The sequence below is a fragment of the Microtus pennsylvanicus genome, chromosome 13 (assembly GCF_037038515.1).
Source record: "Microtus pennsylvanicus isolate mMicPen1 chromosome 13, mMicPen1.hap1, whole genome shotgun sequence".
Taxonomy (NCBI): Eukaryota; Metazoa; Chordata; class Mammalia; order Rodentia; family Cricetidae; genus Microtus; species Microtus pennsylvanicus.
The window spans coordinates 33,043,727-33,067,929 of NC_134591.1; the positions used below are offsets into that span (position 1 = coordinate 33,043,727).

The window sequence follows — 24,203 nt, forward strand, 5'->3', positions numbered from 1 at the left end:
ACCTGCCCTGTGGAATGCCCACCTTTCTCCTCTTTTATGGCCTCCACAAGGTATTGGGCTTCCTCCTGCATGCGCTGCTCTAAGCTCTTCTTTCCCAACCCAAAGTTCCTCAGGGTCATCAGGGCAAACCTTCTTTGCTCCTTCCATGTCTGCCCACTGGAGAAGACCAATCCTGAAAAGAAGACATTCAGCATTATGACACTGAAATTCTGGTCTAAAATTATCTCATGAACTCTATGACATATGTGCAATGGAAAAAAGAAGGGCTAATAAGGGATTTGGTAACTGTCTAGAGAGACTACCCAAAAGCAAGAAGCATGACGTCTAACGTCCTGGTGATCTGCAAAATCACACACTGATATTTCTTATATATAGTGGAATCTACTCTTTAAGGTCTCTGCATGTTTATTACCAACCAGCAATAGGTCCATTCCCACCGCAGCAAAGAATGGAAGACTACATAATAAAACTTTCCAAGCAAACACAGTAGCTTAACACCCAGGGGTTAAAATTCATATTATCTTGGTTCCAATGCAAACAAAAGAAGTCTACTTAGTTGTGTTAAGTGGAATAACAAAAATGAACTAAAGGAAAACACAAGGCATATAAATTAAAGAGGTATAAAAGGCTCTATAAAAGAATTCCTATCCAATACAAGCTTTAAAATATAAAAGATTAATCAATAAGATAAGAAGCATCAGTATTCCACAGAGAAAGAACAGAAGAGAAACATTCCAGTCTGTTCAGCATCTACAACCTAATTCATGGCACGTGCATTGCCAATGCAATGTGCAAGTCAATTTCTTAACGTTCAAAAAAATCAGCTATGACATGAGAATCCTCTCTGTGTGCTGTGATCATAATTAATGAATAAAGAAACTTCTTTGGCCTATTGATACAGTGGAACTTAGGTAGGCAGGGAGAACTGGACTGAATGCTGGGAGAAAGAAGGGTGGAGGCAGGGGACACCATGGATCTGTGGCCAGAGGTAGATGTGCTGAAACTTTGCTGGTAGGCCACAACCTCATGGTGATGTACAGATTAATAGAAATGGGTTAAATTAAGATATAAGGGTTAGCCAATAAGAAGCTAGAGCTAATGGGCCAACCAGTGATTTAATTAATACAGTTTCTGTGTGATTATTTAAATTATGGGTGGCCAGGACAAACAAGCACCCCATCCTCCCACAATTGGTGTGCAAATTTGGGTAACTACATCCACATAAAAGCCAGAAAAGGCTTAAAAATTAATTCTAGACACAAAAGAACAGAGTTAAACATGGTTTGCTATCAGCATTTTTTTGGATGGGCTCTGTTTGCTAGAAGCAAGCAGAAGCATGGATCCTTTAAGAGAGATTTTCCTGATTCAGCCATATCAGTAAAAAGGGAGTGGCCATTTTAAAATGCCAGCTTTCTGGGCTATGCTTTCAGTGTGACCTCTGGCTCTTGCAGGATACAAAGCATTTGGATGGGGTTTGTGAGCAGACTTCTGCAGCTTAGTTAATGGTGATATAGACTGGCTGTGTGTCTGAAATTGGGGTGGTGTGCTTGGCTCTCAGAGGCTCAATTGGCTTTGCCATGCTGGACTAGGCAGGGCAAGCAGGGACCTAGCAAGGTTGCAGCTTATATTCATAAGTGTTTAGCATTTTAAGAAGTGCTTCTGGTCAGAAAATAGTTATAGATATGCAATAAAGACAAATTCAGATAAAATAAACACCTATAAATGAGTAACAGTGTTGGATAAATGTACATAGGCTTGGTAGACAAAAGCAAAAGAGTACAAAGAGTTATAAAAGTAAATGTTTTTTTAAAATTAAAACAAAATCTTCAAAGAGATAGAATACAGGGAGTAATAGATTAAAAGTAGTAAAAAAGATAAACCACGTAAAGGTGGATTATACACAGAGAGTTTGGATTATGTATATTATCGTATTTTCTTTGAATTTTTTGTCTGTGAAGGAGTTAAGTACAGAGAGACATTACATTGTATGGGCTGTTAAGTTAAAAGAGCATATAAAGGTATCATGACTTTCAAATTGGCTTTGGTAAAATTCTCTTGTTTCCAAAGAAGATAAGAACTTGTGGATTGCTTCCAGACCAATATGGTTTCATGGAACACGATCCCCTGATAGGTTGTTGTGAACACTCCCACAAAGAAAATACTTCATCCCACTGCTGACTGAAATGAACCTAGCCCATAGGATACACCATGAAAGACCTGATTAACAGCTCCCCCAACCAGTAGGAAGCAATATGAAGAAAACTATGCCCATATTCCTAAATATTGTCTATAAATGTTTGTTTATTTAAAGGGGTATATGATATAGATGTGAATAATTTGTATTGGTATGGATTTTGATTTATTGATACAAATTTAAGGTTAATTTCGTTATATATATATATATATATATATATATATATATATATATATATATATCTGTACTTGAGTAAGGTATTGTGTTTGTGTAGTTCATTTAAAATGTAATCTATAATTAAGAAATAAGTTAATAGGTACTCATCTAAAATAGTCAAGCTTGTAGATATGTTAGTTAGGTTTTGATATATAGGGATATATTTCATTTAGTTAGGTATTCTTCAAATCTTTCAAAGATCTTCAGAATATGACATCTAAGTGTTTTAAAAATTTAGGACTTTTCGTGACAGTGAGACACATATGCTTCTGGCAGCATCAATCTACTTCAAGAAGAAGATGGGCATTGAAGAGGCTCCTTATGGAGTTGTTAGATGAACTGGACATGAAGGATCCACAGAGAAATAACTGATGAACTTGCCTAAAGGTGAGACGATCCTTTAGAGTTCCTGCTACATGAAAGATTCTGCAAGATATTCTGCAGGATACAGAAGAAAGTGACTGGAAAATTGCCCATATAGGCAGACCTGTCTTTGAATTTTCCTGCTTCATGGAAAATTCTGCTGGATACTGTAAACCTGTAGGCTGAAGATGGATTCCCCAATGGTACAGAAAAACGTCGGGTGACTACCCAGGCAGTGAGATGTCTCTTTCATTTCTAGAGTTTTGGAAGTTGCTTACAATGTACTTCCTGTTTATTTAGGTAATAGTATAACCTTATGGAGTCTTTGGTGGAGTAGAAAAATAGTTTTCCTTGTTATGATAAAAGATAAAGTAAATAGAAATATTGTAACTGTAATTCTTACTTGATAACTGTTTTGTTATATGTAATTTTACTATGTTAGAGTTAAAATCTTTTTTATTTAAACAGAAAAGGGGAGGTGATGTGGGAATCTTCTCTTACATAAGTTTCTTCCTGAATTACAGAAGTTTGATACTTCTGATAAATATCTTTTACCCTTAACCTTGTAGTTCTGTGTGATTTTAATTAGCTAATTGGCTCAGCATATTTCATTTGATGGAGTATATGTTATGTAAAGATGGAGATTATATCTATTCTGTGCACTATGAATAACTTGTGCCTAGCCCTGTGTTTCCTATAAGAGATAACATAGTTTATTATGTACAATTAATGATTGATTGTCTGAAGTACAAATTAGGAAATGTCTAAAACTGACACTTTGGCAGGCTAATACACTTGAAGTTCTTCTTTCAATTTTGGAGCATACAACCTGATATAATGGCAATATTGTGTATTCGTGCTATTCTAGTCTAACCCTGTCTAGAAGGCTGGAGAGTTCTGTGTTGCATGGCTTTAATAATGGAGTATAAGAAGCCAGAAATAAGCAGAGCAGCAGTAGGATAGGGCTGAATTACACCAGTTTTCTTAGGACAGACGATTGGCAAGGGAAAAGGGAAGTAAGAACACAGTGTGTCTGGCTGTGGCTGGATTCAATGGTTCCTTCTCACCAACACATTTATAATTAGCTAATTCAAGATGTGGTTATTTCTAATCTCTTAAAATGGGATAACACTGTTTACTACTCTAATGGGTGATTTCATTCAAGAAATGTGACGTTCTGCTTCCTTTACATATGGCAAATTATTATGGAACTGTTTATGGGCATGTTGGAAAGTTAGATACAGGTATGTTTAACATATCAGAAGCACTATAATGCACACACCATGTTGCTCAATAAACTTACCATTGTTATTAGAGATACGTTCTCGGGTACGAGTGATAGGGCGTTTCAAAATGTTTTCCTCCATGTGAGTAAAGACTTCTTTGATTAAGGGGAGTCCAGTTACCATTATTGAATTTACATCACCAAGATTTAGGCTAATAATATTCCCATATTTCTTCACAAACTGAAAAATATACCAAGAGTTATAGTTAAGTGTGCCTGTGTCTGTGTTTCCAAGGATGGCAGGCATGTGTGTAGCTAATGGGATTCATGTTGAGAAGTTTCTGTGAGTGGGGAGATGTGCCATTGTTTGTGGAAATATTTCTGAAGTTGTGGTTTCCTTAAATGCACTAAACTCAAATTCAAATTAGGAAAAAGTTTTATTATATTATATAAAAGTTCATTAATGTAAGTCTCATGAGCTGACTATGCACCTACAATGTCACACCTAGAGAAAAACATGAGGATATAAGTTTCAATGAAGAAGCAAAATCATTGATCAGCAGCACCCTGAAATCTAATGAAAGGAGAGCATGTGACACATTTGACCTGACAAAGGTCAAGGAGGGTGTGTATACACTTGATGTTGGTGCAGTATTGTGGACATCCTCATAGAAGAAATGGTTTAATCAGAAAATAATGCTCCGCACTCATCAACATGCTTAACATGGGATGTACATGTATGACGACTTGGACAGACACTAAGGGAACTCTGTTATTTGTATATGGAAGAGGTACCTTGTTGTGATGGAAATGTTCCTGATTTTCTTTTTCACCAAACTTCAAACAATTTCAGGATTAGAAATTATCTCTTAAGACTTTCATTCATATATCTATCCAACAAGAACCAAATGATCATCAACTTGTTCCTAGATTAATTCATGAAGATGCAAGTCTTTCAAAGATATTAAAGTTTGGACGTTAAACATTTTGACACTCAGTGAGGCAGAGAAAAAATGACATCAGTCCAGAGAAAGATTGAAATGCATGTGTACTAGGCAGATATAGCAACCATGAAATCCTGGTAAATCACAATATCTAGCATCTATTTAGGCAAAGGAGACCCTGCCTTCCCCTAACCTTGCTGGATATAACTGTACAATAAAGAGCTGAGGATAGAAGTGGAGACATCTGTGAAGATCTGGAATAATGCTAACATGTAGGGTCTATGAATTAATAACTGGGCTCTTAGGGCAGGTGTTCTCTTCCAAGTCTCAGGCTACCAGCTATGAAACGGTAAAAATTACTTCCCCACACCCTGCAGAGTTCTGTGGGGAAGGATGAGAATGGTACTGTGAGAAGCACTTTGTTTAGTTCCAGGCACCCAACCATCGACTACATCTCTGAGAAATGAATGAGCTCTCTGTTCAAATGCCCGGGGATACAAACATATGGTGAGAGCCAAGAAAATAACCCATCAGGTCCAGATAGCTGCCCTCACTGAGTGGGTACTCAGTATGCTTTATGCTTTACTTTATTCTTTGTAACTGTTCTACCATAGTTAGAATTTTCATCATCTTTCTAAAGAGGAAATAAATTGCAAATGAAGTAATGTAGCCTAAAAAAAGTCTCTTGCCTGGTGGAGGGGCGCTGCCAGATGTTATATACATCTGTAGAAAATTAATACCTTTGAATCTCTATGAGACTTGGGGTTTTAGAGGCAGTTGGGATGGGGACCAGGCATGAAGGTATGAGTGACAGAGTATAGGGGAGCAAGAAGAGGGAGTTGGAGAGAATGAGAACACCCATGAAGATGCAGACGACATAAGGTTTTGCAAAGTTTGATGAGAGTATGTGATCATTTCCAAAGATTCTTCTTCCTGTGTGTTCTCAAATCAGTCCTGAGTTGACCCACGTTTCCTTTTGTCATCCTGAGTCTTGTCAGTAGTACCAAACAGGAGGGTACAATCCTCCAGGTATCTGTGGTCTCCTTCCCTACTCTTACCTTCATTTACTTGTGCCCTATCCTATCAGTCACAAAACCTTGAATCTTTGTGAGTCATGTCAAACAAACATAATGATTTGATAGGATTCCAGGATCGCACACCCATATTATAGATAGATCCTTATTAGACTCTGTACTTCCTTAGTTCTTTATCCAGAGTCCTTGCTAGCTTCATTGGGTTTTAGCATTATCTGACTTGTCTTGTCCATAAGGCAGAGCGAACAAGTGTATGCCTTTTCTTTTAAGAGACGCCAGTAATAGATGTGTACAAACGAGGAAAAAACTAAATTCATCTTGATCAGTGTGTGGGTGAGATTTAGGGTGTATGAGAATTTATTGACTAAATTTATTTACTAAATTCATTGACTAACTTTCAATATCAATCATGAAGTTTAGGGATCAACTTATAAAATAAGGCTTAAGTCCATCGTAATTAGGAATGTGTACCACGTAGATTCCCTCCTTGTACTGGAGCAGCATCCAGCATCTGAGACTCGGCACTAGGGTCAATGTTCTTTCCATCTTTTCCAGCTTTGTGCCCAAGTATGTTTCTAGTTCAACACAAGGGATTCAAAACTTTTATCTTGTTGTGGAATGAATGAAGATGAGCAGATTCTGATCTTTACAATTCTCAACCATGCCAGGTCTGTCAGCCAATTAATGTAATAATGTATTAAATAACCAAGAAGGCCCTTGGGTATATGTCTTAAGGCAGGTAGGGCACAGTTTCACTATACATTAAGTAAGCCATTTGAAAAATTAAAGCAAAGTGTATTTTCTTTTTTTGAAATATTTATTTATTATGTATACAATGTTCTGTCTGTGTGTATGCATGAAGGTCAGAAGAGGGCACCAGACCTCTTCACGGATGGTTGTGAGCCACCATGTAATTGCTTGGAATTGAACCCAGGTCCTCTGGAAGAGCAGGCATTGCTCTTAAGTGCTGAGTCATCCTGCCAGCCCCTAAAGTATATTTTCTTAAAGGTGACTCAGAGGGGTAAAAGAGTTAAAATTGAAAATAACAATAGATTGAAATAAGAGATATAAATGTGACAAAAGAAATACGAGACAGAAAAGTTAATAGTAGAAGTACATCTCCAAGTGTATTGTTGTAGAACAATGTAGGGCGGGATGAACGTCTTGGATAAAGAGAAAGTAGAAGCTATGGATTAATGAGATAAATGATCCATGAAGGCAAATGGCATACCGGTTCTATTAGCCCCTTAGAAGCAATAGAAATGGGGCATTCAGAAGGAAAATTCCCACCACCATTAGCAGTATATGAGAATCCTTACAGCTCTGTGTACTGAGGTGTGAACTCTGTGTGTGTGTCAGTGCATGTGTGTGTTTTCCTAATTGGTTCAAGAACAAAAACTGCATATTCTTTGTTACTTGAAAGTTTACTATTTTTCTTTTAGGTGTGTGTGTGTGTGTGTGTTTGTGTGTGTGTGTGTGTGAGAGAGAGTGTTTGCGCGCGTGCGCACTCGCGTGTTTGTGTGTGTTTATGCTAGAGGTCAACCTCAGGTATGATTTTCAGCAGCTGCCAGCCTTGTTAGCTTGTTTGAGTCAGTGTATTTCCTTAGCTCTGAAAAGGCATGGCAGGCTGGCCAGTGAGCTTTAGAGCTTTGGCTGTCTTCTTCCTGTTCCGGAGTTTATTACAGAAAGTTCTTCAATAAAGAGAAGTTCTGAAACAGAGAACTGCCATAAACAGTGGCACTGTAACTTTATTTTTATTATGATAAAATCTCAAAACCTAGATGAACAAGTTATATGAAATTATTTCTGAGTGGGTAAGTGTATGTACATGGTGGTACATAAGAGAATGTGTTAGTGGTCTTGTTTGTAGAGAAGTAGTTCTTTGTCTCTTCTGCTTAATTGTGTTCTTATGTTGTTTTTCTTTTTCAGAATGTACATGTCCTCGTGTGCTTTCTGTTGTGATAAATCACTGACGAAAAGCAACTTGGGAAGAAAGGGTTTACTTTTACAAGTTGTATTTCATCATCAAGTGCAGGAGTGATGTCATCTCTGTGGACTGGACTCTGCTATATTAATTAACAACCAAAATCAAATGTCCCACACACTAAGGTGATGGAGACAACTCTTTAATTGAGGTTCCCTCTTCCTCAGGTAATGTCTAGGTTTTGTTAAGTGGATTAAACCTAACCAAAACTGTATATATTCCTTTTAAGCTGAAAAAATCACTTTCTATTCAATAAGGAAACAGAAAATAAATCTACGGACATAACAAAGCTTGGTAGAAGTACTTTTAAGACTTTATAGAAGACTAAAGTATTCCTTGAAATTTCAGAGTGTGTATCTGCTCTTCACTATAATTCTGTGCACATGCACTCATTTAAGCACAGCTATGTACACTCCTTGGCACATTAACTCCTCTTCAGAGTAACACGCTCATTGACCATCTTCTGAGAGAGCCTTAGAGTGCAGAAAATGTGCAATGCACGGCCTAAGACGACATCTGCTATAGTCCTGCTAGAAACTGAGATGAAGATAAAGTACTGGAACCAATTCATAAATAGTGAGGTTGTCAGCAAAACATATATATAGTGTGAAGGTTAAAATACTCATACTGTGATATGTATGGCAATACAGATACAAAGACTGAAGAATGAGTACATGCAAGAACATAAAGGTTACTTCCTCCAGGAGAAAAGTCTTATTAGAGGACACATAGCCAAAGGTCACGGCAAGTGATAGGGAATTCAGAAGTCCTCAACTGCAAGAAGTTCACAATTCTAGGCAGCATGCAAGTCAGAACAGGTTTTATTGTTGCCAGGGTCAGTCAGATTTTCAATGAGGGAAAGCTAGAAAGTGCTCCAAGAAAAATTAGATAGGAAACAAGGCTGCTTTTAGGCCTTACCTTTGAAGCAAGTACGTTTTAGGCTCATAAGTTTCACCAACAAAAGCATTAACTGGACTCTCTTGATTTCAATCAAGACGTTTGAAGAGTTTAATGTATTTTCTTTTTTAAGAGAGATGACTCATCTGGGCTCAAGACATTAAATTGGAAGGTATATAACCTGCTTGACTCCGGGTTCTTATTCTTCCATATGTGTGATTTGGGAGAAAACGGGTGATATTTTCTGTATCTATTTTCAAATCTACAAGCCTTAGGTTCATTGTCATAAAAAATATGTCAACACAGCCAATAATAAAATAATCCCAACAATTTATAAATTGGGGTTGTGCTTTAGAAGAGGGGCCTAGTAATGTGAGAAGCAGGTCCACCCTGTACTGCACAGAGAAACAGGCAGCAAAATGGAAGACCCAGCACCAGAGGCATCACAACTGTGCCTCATTAAATAGATGTCCCCAAAAAAACAGGAAAGAGAAAATTCTTGAAGTATGGTTGGAACTTCCTAGTCTGGCAAAATACAAATCTACCATCAAGAACTCAACGGCATAAAACGACAAGTGCAAGCAAAACTGTCAATATCAGCCTCAAAATTCAAAACACAGAAATCTCTTGAGAGCAGAGAGAATGTCTTGCTACTCATAGGGAAACCAAAAGGGCCGGAGGAAGTGGGAGGACATCTAAAAATGTTAAGTGCAGCAGATAATCAACCTAGTGTTCTACAATCGGGGTAAAGACAGTGTAGGAAGGAGGGAAAGACATTATGTGGAGGGCAAGGCTAAGAAGCTTCTTTCTGTGACAGCCTCCTCTGAGGGAATGAAGAAAGAAAGTGCTTGAGGTCAGAAAGGAAATGATGAACTTGAACGGTCTGAGAAAAGACTGCTATGGGAGGATGATAAGGGGCAAAGACAACAGACTCCTGTGCCTTTGAGTCCCAGCTGCACTGACACTGCAGAGCAGGCAGTGTGGGATGTGGGTCTCAGTGAGTGGGGACAGCACCTGGGGCAGTGCATCATATAGGGGAGAGGGCTCCCCCATGTTTGTAGTCGCTGCACTACACATGGAAAATGCTGTTAGCAAACTCTCATGAGCTGCTTGTGTGTATTGAGTAACAGAACAGATGCTGGGAGGACAATAGTAGAGATGTAAAGAGAGAGAAGATGATTAGAAAGGCATCTACTCGGAGAGGGTCCAAGAAATACACAGTGAAGGGATAATGGAAAAAAAAACAGAGGTGGGAATAAATTGTGTGCTTAAACCATTAAATAGAAATAAATAATAAGACATGTTCACTCTTCACATGCAATGGGAAGTGACAGCGATAATTAAACATGGCTGGAGGATTCACTATCTAAGCAAGGAAAATTACTGTGGATAAAGAGGAACATTACATGGAAGATGGTCATTCACCAGAAAGAAGAACCACAGTCGTACATGTGTTCATAGTGAGCATGACAGTCTTTCCAATATAGGGGAGAGCTTCCAGAACTGAGTGGAAAGACAGTCAGACTCCCAGCAGAGCTGGAGATTCCAGTGCATCTTTCTCTGGAGTTGATAAAATCAGTAGAGGAACAGTCAGCAAGGATGTAGAAGGACCAAACAAGGATTAATAAGAGAGAACTAATATTTGCAGAAAACTCCAGTCAAGAGAAAAATATACTTCATTTTTCTCAACAAGAACTTTAACCAAGTAAGTGGAGGTACCACTTTCCAACACATTTCTGAAGTTGGCCAGTCTTCTTTGTCAAGATATATCACCATGCCTCCTTCAATGCACCTGGACTTAAATAATAAAGGTTAAAGGAATTAAAATCATATACAGTGCGTTCTCTAACAATAAAAGAATTACGACAAAAATTAAAACCCAAAAGTACAAGGGTAAGAATTATCTCCAACTTTTTGAAAACTGAACAGCATATTTCTTAAAGGAGAACACACAGTTTTCGTTTGGAATAGCAGGTTGTCACCACCACCCTTTGAACCTGGTCCTCTGTCCTAGCACCAAGATGTCCCCTGTTCTGTAGCTCATGATTACATCAGGACAGAGCTAGGTACCCTTTGCCCATCCTACCGGCTGTATTGAGAGGTGGGGCTTCTCAAAGTCCAACTGGAAAATGCTGCCCACGAAGGGCAGACCCCTGGGACCCGGTGGGTAGTTCTTGGGGCGCCGATTTTTGAGGTAGTCAGCCAGGAACAGGAAGGTGACAGCAGCCAGCAGCAGAGTCCTGAGATGGAGTGCAGCCCAGACAGCAGCCACCAGGGAGCCCGCAGCAGCTAGCATGGCTGGAACTGAAACCGGTTCTTTGAGTAATGAGAGTCTGAACTGGAACAAGTCCCAGGTGTTAACCACCAAGGGCTCCCCACAGAACCAATCCCTTCATTAGTCCCTTCCTATCCCTTCCTGTGTCCCTCCTGTTTTCTCCCTGAAGCTGGGCTCTTTTGCCCCACCAATGTTTCCTGGAGTAGCTTCCAATCAGCTTGAGGGAGCAGCTCTAATCAGGCACAGAGCTCTTTGCCCAGCCCCGCCCCGCCCCGCCCCTCCTCTCAGAGTTTTTACCCTTTCCTCCCCAACCTTCCCTGACCTGCACTTCCTGGCTGTGTTTTGCCCTGCAGGTGTCCAGGAGTAATTCTATAGTGACTAGTGCTATGCCCAGCCAGGTGCCTGGTACTAGATTCCCAGGGGAACACACAGGAAACATGGTTTTAAAGGGCACCAATGGATAGGCTGAGTGGAACCAGGAAATCTCAAGGGGGCCCAAGCCTTGAGAAAGAACTACAGGCAACTAAGAGCTGCTGATGTGGAGATTTGGTCTTTTCCAGAGAGGGGTTCTCTAACTGGATATTCTATACTAAGTGGAGTGGCCAGCCCTGAAAACATGAACAGACCAGAAACAAAATGGACCCAGGAGGTTGTATTTATATATCCATGTGTTTACATAGATAACAATTATATTAATCGATTTTTAAGAAGGTCATTAGTCTGAGTGGGGAGACATGGGCAGGACTGAAGAGAGGAAAGGGAAGGGAAGAAATGATGTGATTATGTTTAAATTAAAATTAAAAAGAAATTAGATGGAGTGTGGTGACGAATGTCTTTAACCTCAGCACTCAGAAGCAGTGCTCTTACCTCTTCATGAAATCACTTCCCTTTAGCAGAGCTATGCTTGCCAAAAAAAAAGTGCATCCATGGATACCTAGTTAACATTTGTTGGAGGAGCATCCTGGTCCTGATTACTATTATGGATAATATTGTTATTGTTGTGGTTCTGGGGACTGAATTCAGGGACCTATGGCAAAGCTACTTATTTATTATTTGTGTGCTTACACTTGTGACTTGGAGTGCCTATGGAGGTCAGTGGATTACTTGTGGGATTCCTTTCTCCTTTTACCTTATGACACCCAAGAACCAAACTGTATCCACACTAACTCAAATTGCTAATAGTAATGAAAAAAATCCTAGAAACACAGGATAGAACACCATTGACATATATGGGAATAAGATGAATGCCCGTCAACCTTTCATCAGAAACAGGCTAACAAACATGAAAACACAAAATAAAGGAGTGGCAAATTCCAAGCAGCCACCAAGGAGGGGACTCTACCAATGCAGAGATCTACATCTGCAAATAATTTTCTTCAGAAACTAAGGCAAAATAAACACATTCTATTACTAAAGAAGAGGTAAGGTATATCTAATACAAGCCTATATTTCTTCCAAGTATTTGTATTAAAAAAATCAGACAGTATCAGACAAATAATTTGAGGATACAGCACAATGTTTTTGAAAACCAAGCACCAACCAGAACCCAAAGGGACTCATAAAGATGATGGCTGACATGGATGCAATCATACATAAAAGAATAACAAAGAGAAGGAGTGAAACAAGGAGTGGATTCTTTGAAAAGATTAAAGAGACTGACATCTTAAAAAAGGAAAAGAAACCCTGGAAAGATCCAACTAATTAGTGGTGAAAACAAACAGACACTTTTGAGAGAATTGTTAGAATTTATTTTTGAAGACTTGTCCTTCAATAAATTGAAAATATAGAAGAAATAATATTCTATAAATTTATATACAATTGAATTAAAAACATAAAATATAAACAGATCAATAACAAATACTGAGCTTTAGAACAACAAGTATTTTTCAACAAAGAAAAGAGGAGTATAAGGTAGAGTCCCTGATATCTAACAACTTCACATTAAAAGAAATCATGCACCATGATCAAGTTGGTTTCATTCCATGGATACTATGATGATTCAGCCTGTACAAACAGGTAAGTTCAATATTGTGCACAAACAGGATCAAGGGTCACACCTCAATATAAAAAAAAGGCTGCGTGTTCAGCAAACCCAGAGCTAATCCACGTTCAGCACACATATTCTGTATTGCACTTACGAATGAATTCAAGGCAGAGCAGCAAGAGAACAGAATAAAAGGAATATAAATAGAGAATGAGGTAGACTAATTATCCCAAAGACAATATGATCTCTACTTGAAGACATTTGCCTAAAGGCAAACTCAGCAAAACAGCCTATACCAAGCTAATATAAAATAAAAAAAATAATAGCTTTTTTATAGATCAACTATGTATCAACTTAGAAACAAATCAGAAAAACAATTTTAGTCAAAAGAACTTCAAAAACAATGAAATTTTTAGAAATAAGCTTAATCAAGATAGTGATAGATGTCTAGAAAAAAATGCTGCACTGCAGAGAAGAAAGATATCAAAGAAAACTCCAGGAAATGGAAAGGCCCCCATTGTCATGATGTGGTAGATTAATATAGTGAAAATATAATCCCCATGAAAATGCCAACAATACTCATGAGAAGATAGATAATTACAATATGTACTTTCAAATTGTACTATATAACCTTAGTAACAAAATCACCATGATATTGACACAAAACATACATATAGAACAATGGAATGAAATAGAGGACCCAGAAGAAAGCTCACACAGCTGCATGCATCTGATTCTAAGATACCAACATACTCTAGAATATGGTAGCATATTTTTTTAAATGGTGATTGTTGGAGGAAGACACTTGTTAGTTTCTGGCTGCTTAGCCCTGAAATTATCACACAGAAACTCTATTACTTAAAACACTCTATGCCCATTAGCTCTAGCTTCTTATTGGTTAACTCTTATATATTAATTTAACCCATTTCTATTAATATGTGTATCGCCATGTGACTCTAGCTTACTGGCTAAAGTTCCGGCGTCCATTTCTGGCAGGGCTACATAGCTTCTCTCTGACTCTGCCTCCTTTCTTCCAGCATTCAGTTTAGTTTTCCCCGCCTACCTAAGGTCTGCTCTATCAACAGGCCAAGGCAGTTTCCTTATTTACCAATGGTGTTCACAGCATACTGAAGGGAATCCCATATCTCCTCCCCTTTTCTGTTTAAATAAAAAAGGTTTTAAATTTCACATAGTGAAATTACATATAAGAAAACAGGTATCAAGCAAAAATTATAGTTACAATATTTATATCTATATTATCTTTTATCATGACTAAGGAAAACTATAACTATAAATTCTTCAATTCCATCAAAGACTCCAGAAGGATATAATATTACCTAAGTAAACAATAAGTTCATTGTAAGCAACTTCTAAAACTCTAGAATTGACAGAGACATCTTGCTGCCTGGACAGTCTCCCAGAGTTCTTCTCTACCATTGGGGCATCTATCTTCAGCTAAAGGCCTAAAGTATCTGGCAGACTTTTTCATGAAGCAGGAAATCTCAAAGACAGTTCCACCTATATTGGCAGTTTGTCAGTAATGTTTTGTGTGTCTGTGTGTGTGTGTGTGTGTGTGTCCTGCAGAATGTCTGGCAGACTTTTTTATGAAGCAAGACCCTGCAGAATCATTTCACCTTTAGGCAAGTCCAGCAGTCATTTCTCTCTGGGTCCTGCATGTCCAGTTCATCAAGCAGTTCAGGCAAGAGTAGTTTTTTGCCTTAATGGCTAGCAAACTCCATAAGAAGCCTCTTTGATGTCCATCTTCCTCTTGAAGTAATTGGTGCTACCAGGATGTGTTTCATTGTCATGATAAGTCCTAAGTTCTTAAAACATTCTAAATGCCATATTCTAAAATCTTTGAAAGGAAAGTTTGAAGAATGCCTATTCATCTGAAATACATCTCTGTACATCTGGAAAATCTAACTAACATGACTACAAGCTTGACTATTATAGATGACTCTCTATTAACCTATATTTCTGAATTATATATTACACCTTTAAATGATCTGTACAAACACAATACCTTAATCCAGAGAAGAAATAAACATATGACAAAATTGACTTTAAATCTGTATCAATAAACCAAGATGCATACCAATGCAAATATATATAGCATATCCCCTTTTAAATGTAAACAAACATTTATAAACAATATTTGGAAATATGGCTGTAGTTTTTCTCCAAACTGCTTCCTGCTTTTTGTTGAGCGAAGTAATTTTTTGGAATTGTTCACGGCAACCTTTCAGGAAGTCTTGGTCAATCAAACCACATTAGTCTAGGATTCCACAGGTTCTCATCCTTTGTGGAAACAAAAAAAAGAACCTTTTTTTCCAAAGCAACATATCTGTAGGCTCAAATTCTGAAGTAAAGATACCTTTATCTTTGTTTAACTTAGCAGTACATATAATGAAATGTGTCTCTGTACTTAGCTCCTTCACAGTAAAAAAAATTCAAAGAAAATACAATAACATACATAATCCAGACTCTCTGTGAATTTTTCATCTTTACATAGCTTATTTTTCTTTATTCCTTTTAATTTATGACTGTCTATACTCTGTCTCTTTAAAGACTTTGTTTTATTTTTTTTCTAAATCTAAAACTCTATACTCTTTATCTTCTCTCTCTCAAGCCTACATAAATTTTTTAAACACTGTCTTTCATTTAGAGGTATTTTATGTCTGCATCTGTCTTATTATGCATCTGTAATTCTTTACTGATCAGAAGTGCTACTTAAAACACTAAGCGCTTCTTACAAACTTAAGTTATGTCATTGCTAGGGGAAATACCACACTGCCTGCTTGTCCTGACCATCCCAGCATGGTTGAGCTGCTCGCCACCTCCAAGAACCATGCATAATGCTCTATCTCTAGGCACACAGCTGGTCCATTTTGCTACCGAGCAAGCCATTGCACATTGGTCACAAACCCCATTCAAATGCTCAGTATCCTGAAAAAGCCAGAGGTTGTGCTGGCCACATGGCCCAGAGAGCAGGCATCAAACATTGTGGCCTTTAGTCTACTACTGCTGAATCAGGAAAACATCTCTTAAAGGAGCCAAGCCTCTGCTTGCTTTTAGCAAACCGAACCCAACCAAGAAAATGCCACTACCAAACCATGCTTAATTCTGTTGTTTCTCTCTCTCTCTCTCTCTCTCTCTCTCTCTCTCTCTCTCTCTCTCTCTCTCTCTCTCTCTCTCTCTCTCTCTCTGTGTGTGTGTGTGTGTGTGTTTAGGATTCCTTCCCAAATTCTCTCAGATTTTAAGTGGATTTTAGTTGGCCACATGGGTGCCAATTTGTTGTGAGGAAGCCACTTGTTCATTTCCTGCTGCTCGGCCCCAAAATAAGCACACAGACACTGTATTAATTAAATTACTGCTTGGTCCATTAGCTCAAGCTTCTTCTTGTCTAACTCTTATATCTTAATTTAACTCGTCTCCATTAATCTCTGCATCACCACAAGGTCATGGCCTACCAGAAAATTTTCAGTGTGTTTGTCTCTGGCAGAGGCTTCATGGCTTATCCCCACTTTGCTTTCTTTCTCCCAGCATTCCATTTAGTTTTCTCCATCCATATAAGTTCTGCTCTATCAACAGGCCAAGGCAGTTTCTTTACTCACCAATGGTATTTAAAGCATACAAAGGGAATCCAATATCAGGTGCTTGTAAAACTAGTTATCTTCATGTAGAAGTTGAAAACCAGATACCTATTCCTTACTCTGTACCTGAATCAGAACAAAATACATGAAAGATTTTAATGTAAGTCTTAAGTATTTGAAATTCTTATAGGAAGTCAGTGGTGAAACACTTTACGTTGTAGGAACAATGATTTTATGAGCTCTTATACCTCAGGATGTAATCACCAAACAGAGAAATGGGATTTCAAGGAACTAAGAAACTTCTGAACAGCAAAAGAGATAGTGGAGTGAAGCAACTGCCCAGAGTAGGAAAAAATCTTTGGCAGTTATTCACTCAAAGCCAACCAACCAAATGAACAAACAGCCAAATGAGCAAGACTCAAACAAACATGTCATCCAACTGATGAATGAGCAAATGAATTGAATAGTTATATCTTTAAAAAAGTATAGATAGTTACCTAATATGTGAAAAAGTTTGATATATTTAGACACTAGAGAAATGCACGTTTGTATAGTTACTTTGAAAATCAATATGGCAGTTTCTCAGAAAATTGGGAGTAGGTCTATCTCAAGACCCAGCTATAACACTCTTGGGCATATGCCACAAAGACACTTGCTTAACTATGTTCATTTTAATAGCATTATTCATGATAGTCAGAAACTAGAAATAACGTAGATGCCTATCAACCAAAGAATAGATAAAAAAATGTGATATTAATGGAGAATTACTTTTCTGTTAAAAACAATGACATAAGGAAATTTGAAGGCAAATAGATAGAACTAGGAAAAAAAAAACATCCTGAGTGAGGTAATCCAGTCACAGGAAGACCAACATGGTATGTACTCACTCTTAAGTGATTATTAGCTGTAAAGAATAACCATGCTATAATCCAAGGACGCAGAGACACTAGGTAACAAGAAGGGCCCAAGGTATGGATTTCCCTGGGAAAGGGAAATAGAAGAGATGTCTTGGGTAGCCTGGGGATGGGTGGGGATGGAAGGGATGACGTTGGGGGTGGATGGAGAGGGAGAGTACTGAAAGATGTATCTTGATATGGGGGGCCTTTGGGGTCAGGTAGAAACCTGGTGCCAGGGAAACTCCCATGAATCTACAAAGATGACACCAGTTTAGAATCAAAGCAATAGTGGATAGGTAGCCTGAAATGATCATCTTCTGTAATGAGATTGGTAAATACCCTGTTTATCTTCAGAGAGCCTTCATTCAGTTTTCTGATGGAAACAGATTCAGAGACCAACAGTGAAGCACTGGGCCGAGCTTGGGAATCCTGTTGGAAGAAAGGAAGGAAGGATTGAAAGAGCCAGGATTATCAAGGTCATCACAAGGGAATCCATAGAAACAACTAACCTGGACTCATAGAATCTCACAGAGTCTGGACTGACAGCTAAGGAGCCTGCATGAGACCAAACTAGGACTCTACGTTGATGTGTCAGTTGTGTAACTTAGGCTATTTGTGCGACTCCTAGCAGTGGGAACAGGAGCTGCTCCTAACACTTTGGCATATACTGGGTTGCCTTGCTCAGACTTAAACACAAGGGGAGGAGCTTAGTCCTACCTCAGCTTTATATACTATGCTTTGTTAACATCCATGGGAGACCTTCTCCTTTCTGAACAAAAACAGAGAAGGTGTGGATGTAGGGGGTGTAAAGAAAGTGGGAGAGGGAAGAGGAGACGAGGAGGGAGGAGAAACTTTGATCAGGATATAAAATAAAAGAATAAACTTAATTTTAAAACAAAGTTCCTGCTTTCCCTGGCATAAGTATTTAGACTTCCCTCAGCATGAGTTTCCAATGGAAATTCTAATTCCTTTATGGACCACTGTTTTGATACTTTGATAGCCAAGAGGAGGAAAGTGGTGGGGTTAGGGATGGTAGCATGTGCCCACTCATAATATTTTAATTTCTGCCATCACCTTTCTAGAACTTTTTGGTGCTTTTTGAGGGCACTAATGTAAATTAGTTAATCAGCAATGGATATCAGTACAGAAGATACTCAAATGAACATAGAACTTTCGTATAATACAGCTATACTGCTCCTGAGTGTTCATCAAAAGGAATCAGTCAAAATGCAATTGAAATGTCGGCATGCCCATGCTTATTGCACCACCATTTATCACAACTGCTGTGCTAACCTTTCTTAGCAAGCTATGGACAAAAGTATGTTCACCCTAGATAGATAGAGACCAAAGTATATTTGTGAGCATATTTGATTCTACCAAAGTCCAACTTGGCCAACCATAAAGTTTCCTGGTGTTAAGCAAAGGGCAGGAATGAGGGGTTACCTAAAGGAGAATGAGGGACACCAAAACATCCACTGTCGAGGACCGGCCTCCACCAAAATACTTCTTACCAGGGTAGAAGCGTGGGAATAGGAAAATTATATGAAGATGCATAAAAACGATAGGACAGGAAACAAAAGACAGTATTGGGAGGGTATTTCAGATATCACTCAGTCCCTGAAATCACCTGCGTTTATTTTCCACAGCTTTTATACCCACTGTAACTGGAGGCGAAAGTAACAAAAAACTTCATTAACATGACACAAAAGATTAACTCACAGGGTCACCTTTGAGAGATCCAGTCAGCAGAATTCTGTTGCCTAGGTGACAAGGTGCCCCAAGTCACATACACTGAGCCCTGTACACTAATCACTGCCCTTCCCCAGGTGACCTCATAGTTACAATGGGAGGAGCAGAAGTATATTTGCATATCCTGACCACCAGCTGTCCGGAGGGCACCGAGCTATCTTAACTTCAGAAGGGTATTAGTCAGATGGAAATTTCCGTTGTGTAATTGTACACAGTTGGAACTATGAGGCTAGAGGTTGATGAAAACCATTGGACCTGGTCAGAGTTATGTGACTATCTCCATGGAAGAGAGAGACAATGACTCATTCCCCTTAACTTTGTGTCCCCAGGCCTACTGTAGTGTATTACATCATCAGTAGTTATTTTTAAAGTATTGCTAATCTTTTAAAATAATTTTGAGTTTTGTAAATATTTCTCCATATAGATATATGCTTTGTGTATGCAACCTAAGTGTAAACATTTAGTTGAAACTCCTCACTTCTTCAAGAACTAGAAAGGTCCTTACATATTCTTGCTAAAGAATAGATAGATAGATAGATAGATAGATAGATAGATAGATAGATAGATAGATAGATAGATAGATGTAGATAGATAAGCAAGGATAGTCATACAGCACAGAGCTGCTACCTTCTAACCCTACTGTAACCCAAATACAGGAAGATAAAAGGCCTTTTCGAAACAAAACATATGTATTTCAAAAATTACATGTGACTTACATTTTTCTTGCCTATTCTCAAAACCATTTAGTAATTCTTTATACCTTGAGAAAAACTTGCTTTTTAACTTTAAAAAGAACTTGCTTTTTAACTTTAAAAGGGGGGGGGGTCAGGCAATCACCTCCTGAGTTAGAAGGTGCCTTTAAGCCTGTTTGTCCCCAGACTCTGACAGTCAGACAAGGTGAAAATGGGCTTGGATTTTTCGGCCTCCACAAGCTGTGCTGATGCCCATTTTCAGCCTGTCATGGATGATGATAACCGCCTGTTCAGCTGGACTAAGCAGGAAAAACTAGATCACAAACTCACTTCCACCCCTGAAACCTCTCCCATCAGGGCCCAGTTGCTGGTCTATAGATTTTTCTGTGTCTCGGTCTCTCTCTCTTTCTAGCCTGCTTCCTCTAACACAAATGGTCCCATTAAGAGCTAGGACTCTGGAGCTGGAGAGAGAGTTCAGCAATTTAAAGCACTGGTTGTTCTGTCAGAGGACTTGGATTTGGTTACAGAATCCATGTGACAGCTCACAACTGCCTATAACTACCATCTCCAGAGAATCTGACATATAACTATATGTCTATAGTTATATACTATAGTCTATAGACTGCCTATAACTACCGTCTCCAGAGAATCTGACATATTCTTCCAGTCTCTGAGGGCACTGCAGGTAAGAAAGATAAGGCAGAGAAGCAGGCACACTTCATCTCAACAGGCTCAGTGCTTTATTTGACTATCAAGGGACCCCAACCTTTGTATGGACATGGGCGCATGCATTCACGAGCGCATGTGCACACACACAAACACACACAGAGAGAGCTACCAAGAAGTTGTCGGGGGTGGTGACTCAAAGCAGGGTGGGTTGTTTTTGATACCAAGTATTTACAGGTAAAGGGAAATGGTCAGGGTGGGGCTAAGCCATTCTTTAGGGATAGAGGTCTCCTCCAGGGAGGACAGGAGCTGGCAGCTTTAAGCTATGAAGAAATCAGTAACCTTGTGGGTGGTGACACAGGTGAAAGGGCAGGGGTCACGGAGGAAAGTTAGTACAACTGTTGTGATTGGACCTGCCAAGGGGGAAGTCCATGGCATTCTTCCAAGCAGTTCGGATACCCTTCCAGAAAGTATGGTCTGTTCCTCTTTTTTTTGAGTTCTAACAGTAGTTTAGTGTTTTCTGTGCCGGGATGGATCAGTTGGCATACAAATAGCATTCTTCTCCTAGGAAGGCACAGCTGTCCCCTTTGTTCAGCAGTCATGGAGTCCTCTTTAATTTTGGAGAAGCACTGTGGACACAAAACCTTTTTGATTTGCGAGGGTTATGCTTTGTTTTGCAGGCCAGACCTTTCTTGGTCTGATTGGTGAGTTGGCTGAGATGTACCTGTTGGCACCCCACAGCTGTTGCAGGATTATGGCCACTGGCAGGGCTTACATGGAGTCTTTGTTTGGGTACAGAAGGAAGTTCAGAGGATAAGACAGGGTAAAAAATGTGAGCGTGAGAATAAGAAGGAAAGGGGTGATCATCAGAGGAGCCAAAGTGGGAGGAAACTGAAGCCCATACATAGGAAGAGGCTTGGGATTGGATTTTTTTTTCTGGTCCCTATGTCTTTGGGTCCCATCTCAAACCAGTTAGGATTTGTTGGTGCAGAAGCAGCATTGTTCTAGGAGGAGAGCATGGATCCCATCCTTGGTAATAGTAAGATCTAGAAGTGGACTACTTTGGCAGCTAAAGAATCAAGTTGGTCCTAAAGGATGTGAAGCTGACCCGAAGTCCAGCTGCTTTAGTTCTGAGTCCTGAAAAAAATATCCAGAGTGGCACAAAGAGAAATGAGTAGCATGGGGTGAGATCCTTCTTCAGAGGCCACCCAAACTGCTTTATAAGTTTAGGGCGCAGATTTCTCTCGGAGCTGACAAAAGAGACGATGTAGAAAGGGCAGCAGTTAGGAGCCTCAGAAGAGGGTCCGTCAATCATCAGAGGGCCAGTAGGTAGTAACTGTACAACCCAATCAGAAATATTATGAGAGAAAATTCGTGTAGTAAGGTTAAACACAATTGTACCACTGGTTAGAGTAGGCCATGTACCAGGGTTCTGTAGAAGGACATCCTAACTGTAATGAGCCATTTGTAGCATAAGGCTCCTGCATAAGGAATAAGTGTCTGGAAACCTTGCACGAGAAGTCGGTTAAACTCAGCATCTAATTGGCAGTTTAAAAGAGAAATAGAATCTCATTGAGACATTTTTAAAGAATTGTCTAGGAAAATTTTTAAAGGCTACACTTGGATTTTTTGAATAAATACTCCAAACCCTAAGTTTAATGACAGAGTATCTGGCAGCCTGCTCTAAGCACAGAACATGGGTGGCTAGGATATGGAGTGTGGAGTTAACTTTTGTTAAGAAGAAGAACTAAAGCCAAGGGAAAGGGACTGACCAACTGACCTAGTATGCAGGACCCATTATCAGTCAGGTGGTAGGCTTAGGTCCAAGTTGCCCATGGTCCCACCATCCTCATATGTCAGTTTGGGACACAGGGAGGGCAAAAGAATTACTTGTTGCCTCTCTGTTGTTTAGACATTTAGAGTGTGGGTATAGGCTCTAAGATCATCCATATGTTAAGACATGAAGAGTAATTCATCGTTCCTATTGATAAGGAAGAGTTGTTTATTTTGCTTTATTGATTTTTGTTTTTATTTCTGGTTTGGCTTATATAGTCCGAGCTGGTCAGGCCTACACAGCCAGAGACAGGAGTAGCAGAATTCTGGGTATGGGGGGGTCTTATTTCCACGTCCATCCTTACTCTGTAATGAGGTCAGCATGCAAAAGAACATGACACACTGTAGTAAGTTAAGATAACCTGTACATGAATTCTAACAATCAACTTTTTTGTTGTAGGTTTTTAAGTTAACAAGAACCAAAAAGGTAGAAGGGAGATTTCAGAGAGTTAGGCACCCATAATTACATTTATGGGTCACTTTAACTTTTATACACACATTTCTCTTGATCAAAAAAAATTAAATACCATGAGACATAACAGTAATAAACGAACTCATTAGGATTAGGCAGTATTTAGATCCTTTAGTTAGTATATATAAAAATTTCTGTTTATATCGGTAGATCTGTTCTGATTTTTAGATCTTAGCCCAGACACCCAGAGAACCTTGAGGTCTCATATAACTTGGGCCTAATCACATGCAATTAGCTGAGGGGAGTGAACGGATATTTGAGAAAGGTTCACTGATGGCCTTGTCTATTCCTCCTTATTTAAAGGAAAACAAACATGTAACAAGTTTAGCAGTAATTATTTTAAGCAGGGATAGTTGAAGTTCTGAAGATGGCTATTGCTCTGTTTAGAAGATATTGTGCAACATCACCTTACTACATACATGAGTAATGCATTGAACCAATATTACCTGTAAATGTATTGTTAAACCACTAGACCTTGTAAGTTTTCAGGTAAACCTTATAGAAAAGATAAGGCAGCCTTATAACATATGGAGTATGTAATTTCTTTTATTAAAATCAATATTAAATTCATATTTACATCACCTGACAGAATTTAGCTAAGGGAGCCCTGTTGAAACTATGATGCTGGAGTTATGATAGAGAGACTTTAAACACATGATTCTTTGTATCAAGGAAGCTTCTTTGGGCAGCACACAGAGACCATTATAGAAATCCACAGCTGATCATAATGCAGAGAACAGCTGACTTTGGGGTACTCATCCCCAGAAGGCACATCTATAACACACCTTGTAATGGCTTGTTTCCTTATGTTCCTCATTCTTTATTTCCTCTCAAAAGACTTGCATGCTAGATGTCTATCAGAAATGAAGAAAGGAAGGGAAAGGGCTGCAAAAGACAAATGGTTATTGGAAGTTTCATTCACAATTTTTTGTTATATAATTCTTGGATGGGACGGAGACTCACACTTTATACCACTTCTGTGAAATCAGAAGAAAAAAAAGGAGACAAGGCTCATGCATAGAAATTTCCACCAGGAGTCATGGTGAATTACTTTACAAAGTACCTGGTTCATTGTGGTTCCAGGATACTTGCTGGGACCCATTGCAACCATGGGGATAAGAGAGGCCCCCATACTTTTATTGTTATTATAATCATTGTGGCAAGATCAGACTGGACCATGCTCTAA

The 24,203-nt window shown here is 38.9% G+C and overlaps 1 protein-coding gene across 3 annotated transcripts in view; it reads right to left on the reverse strand.

The window, feature by feature from the left end:
• The window catches only part of LOC142833849 (cytochrome P450 2J4), a 29,305-nt gene extending 17,953 nt beyond the window's left edge, over positions 1 to 11,352 (reverse strand). For 2 of the 3 annotated variants that reach the window (XM_075945690.1, XM_075945692.1), the window contains exons 1-3: positions 10,944 to 11,352; positions 4,077 to 4,239; positions 23 to 172 (exon numbers count right to left, since the gene is read on the reverse strand). In XM_075945690.1, the coding sequence (XP_075801805.1) occupies positions 23 to 172; positions 4,077 to 4,239; positions 10,944 to 11,153 (523 nt within the window). In that variant the 5' untranslated portion in view covers positions 11,154 to 11,352. The remainder of the gene's footprint in view (positions 1 to 22; positions 173 to 4,076; positions 4,240 to 10,943) is intronic. The other variant, XM_075945691.1, reaches the window with a different exon arrangement.
• Between the last annotated feature and the right edge of the window lie 12,851 nt (positions 11,353 to 24,203).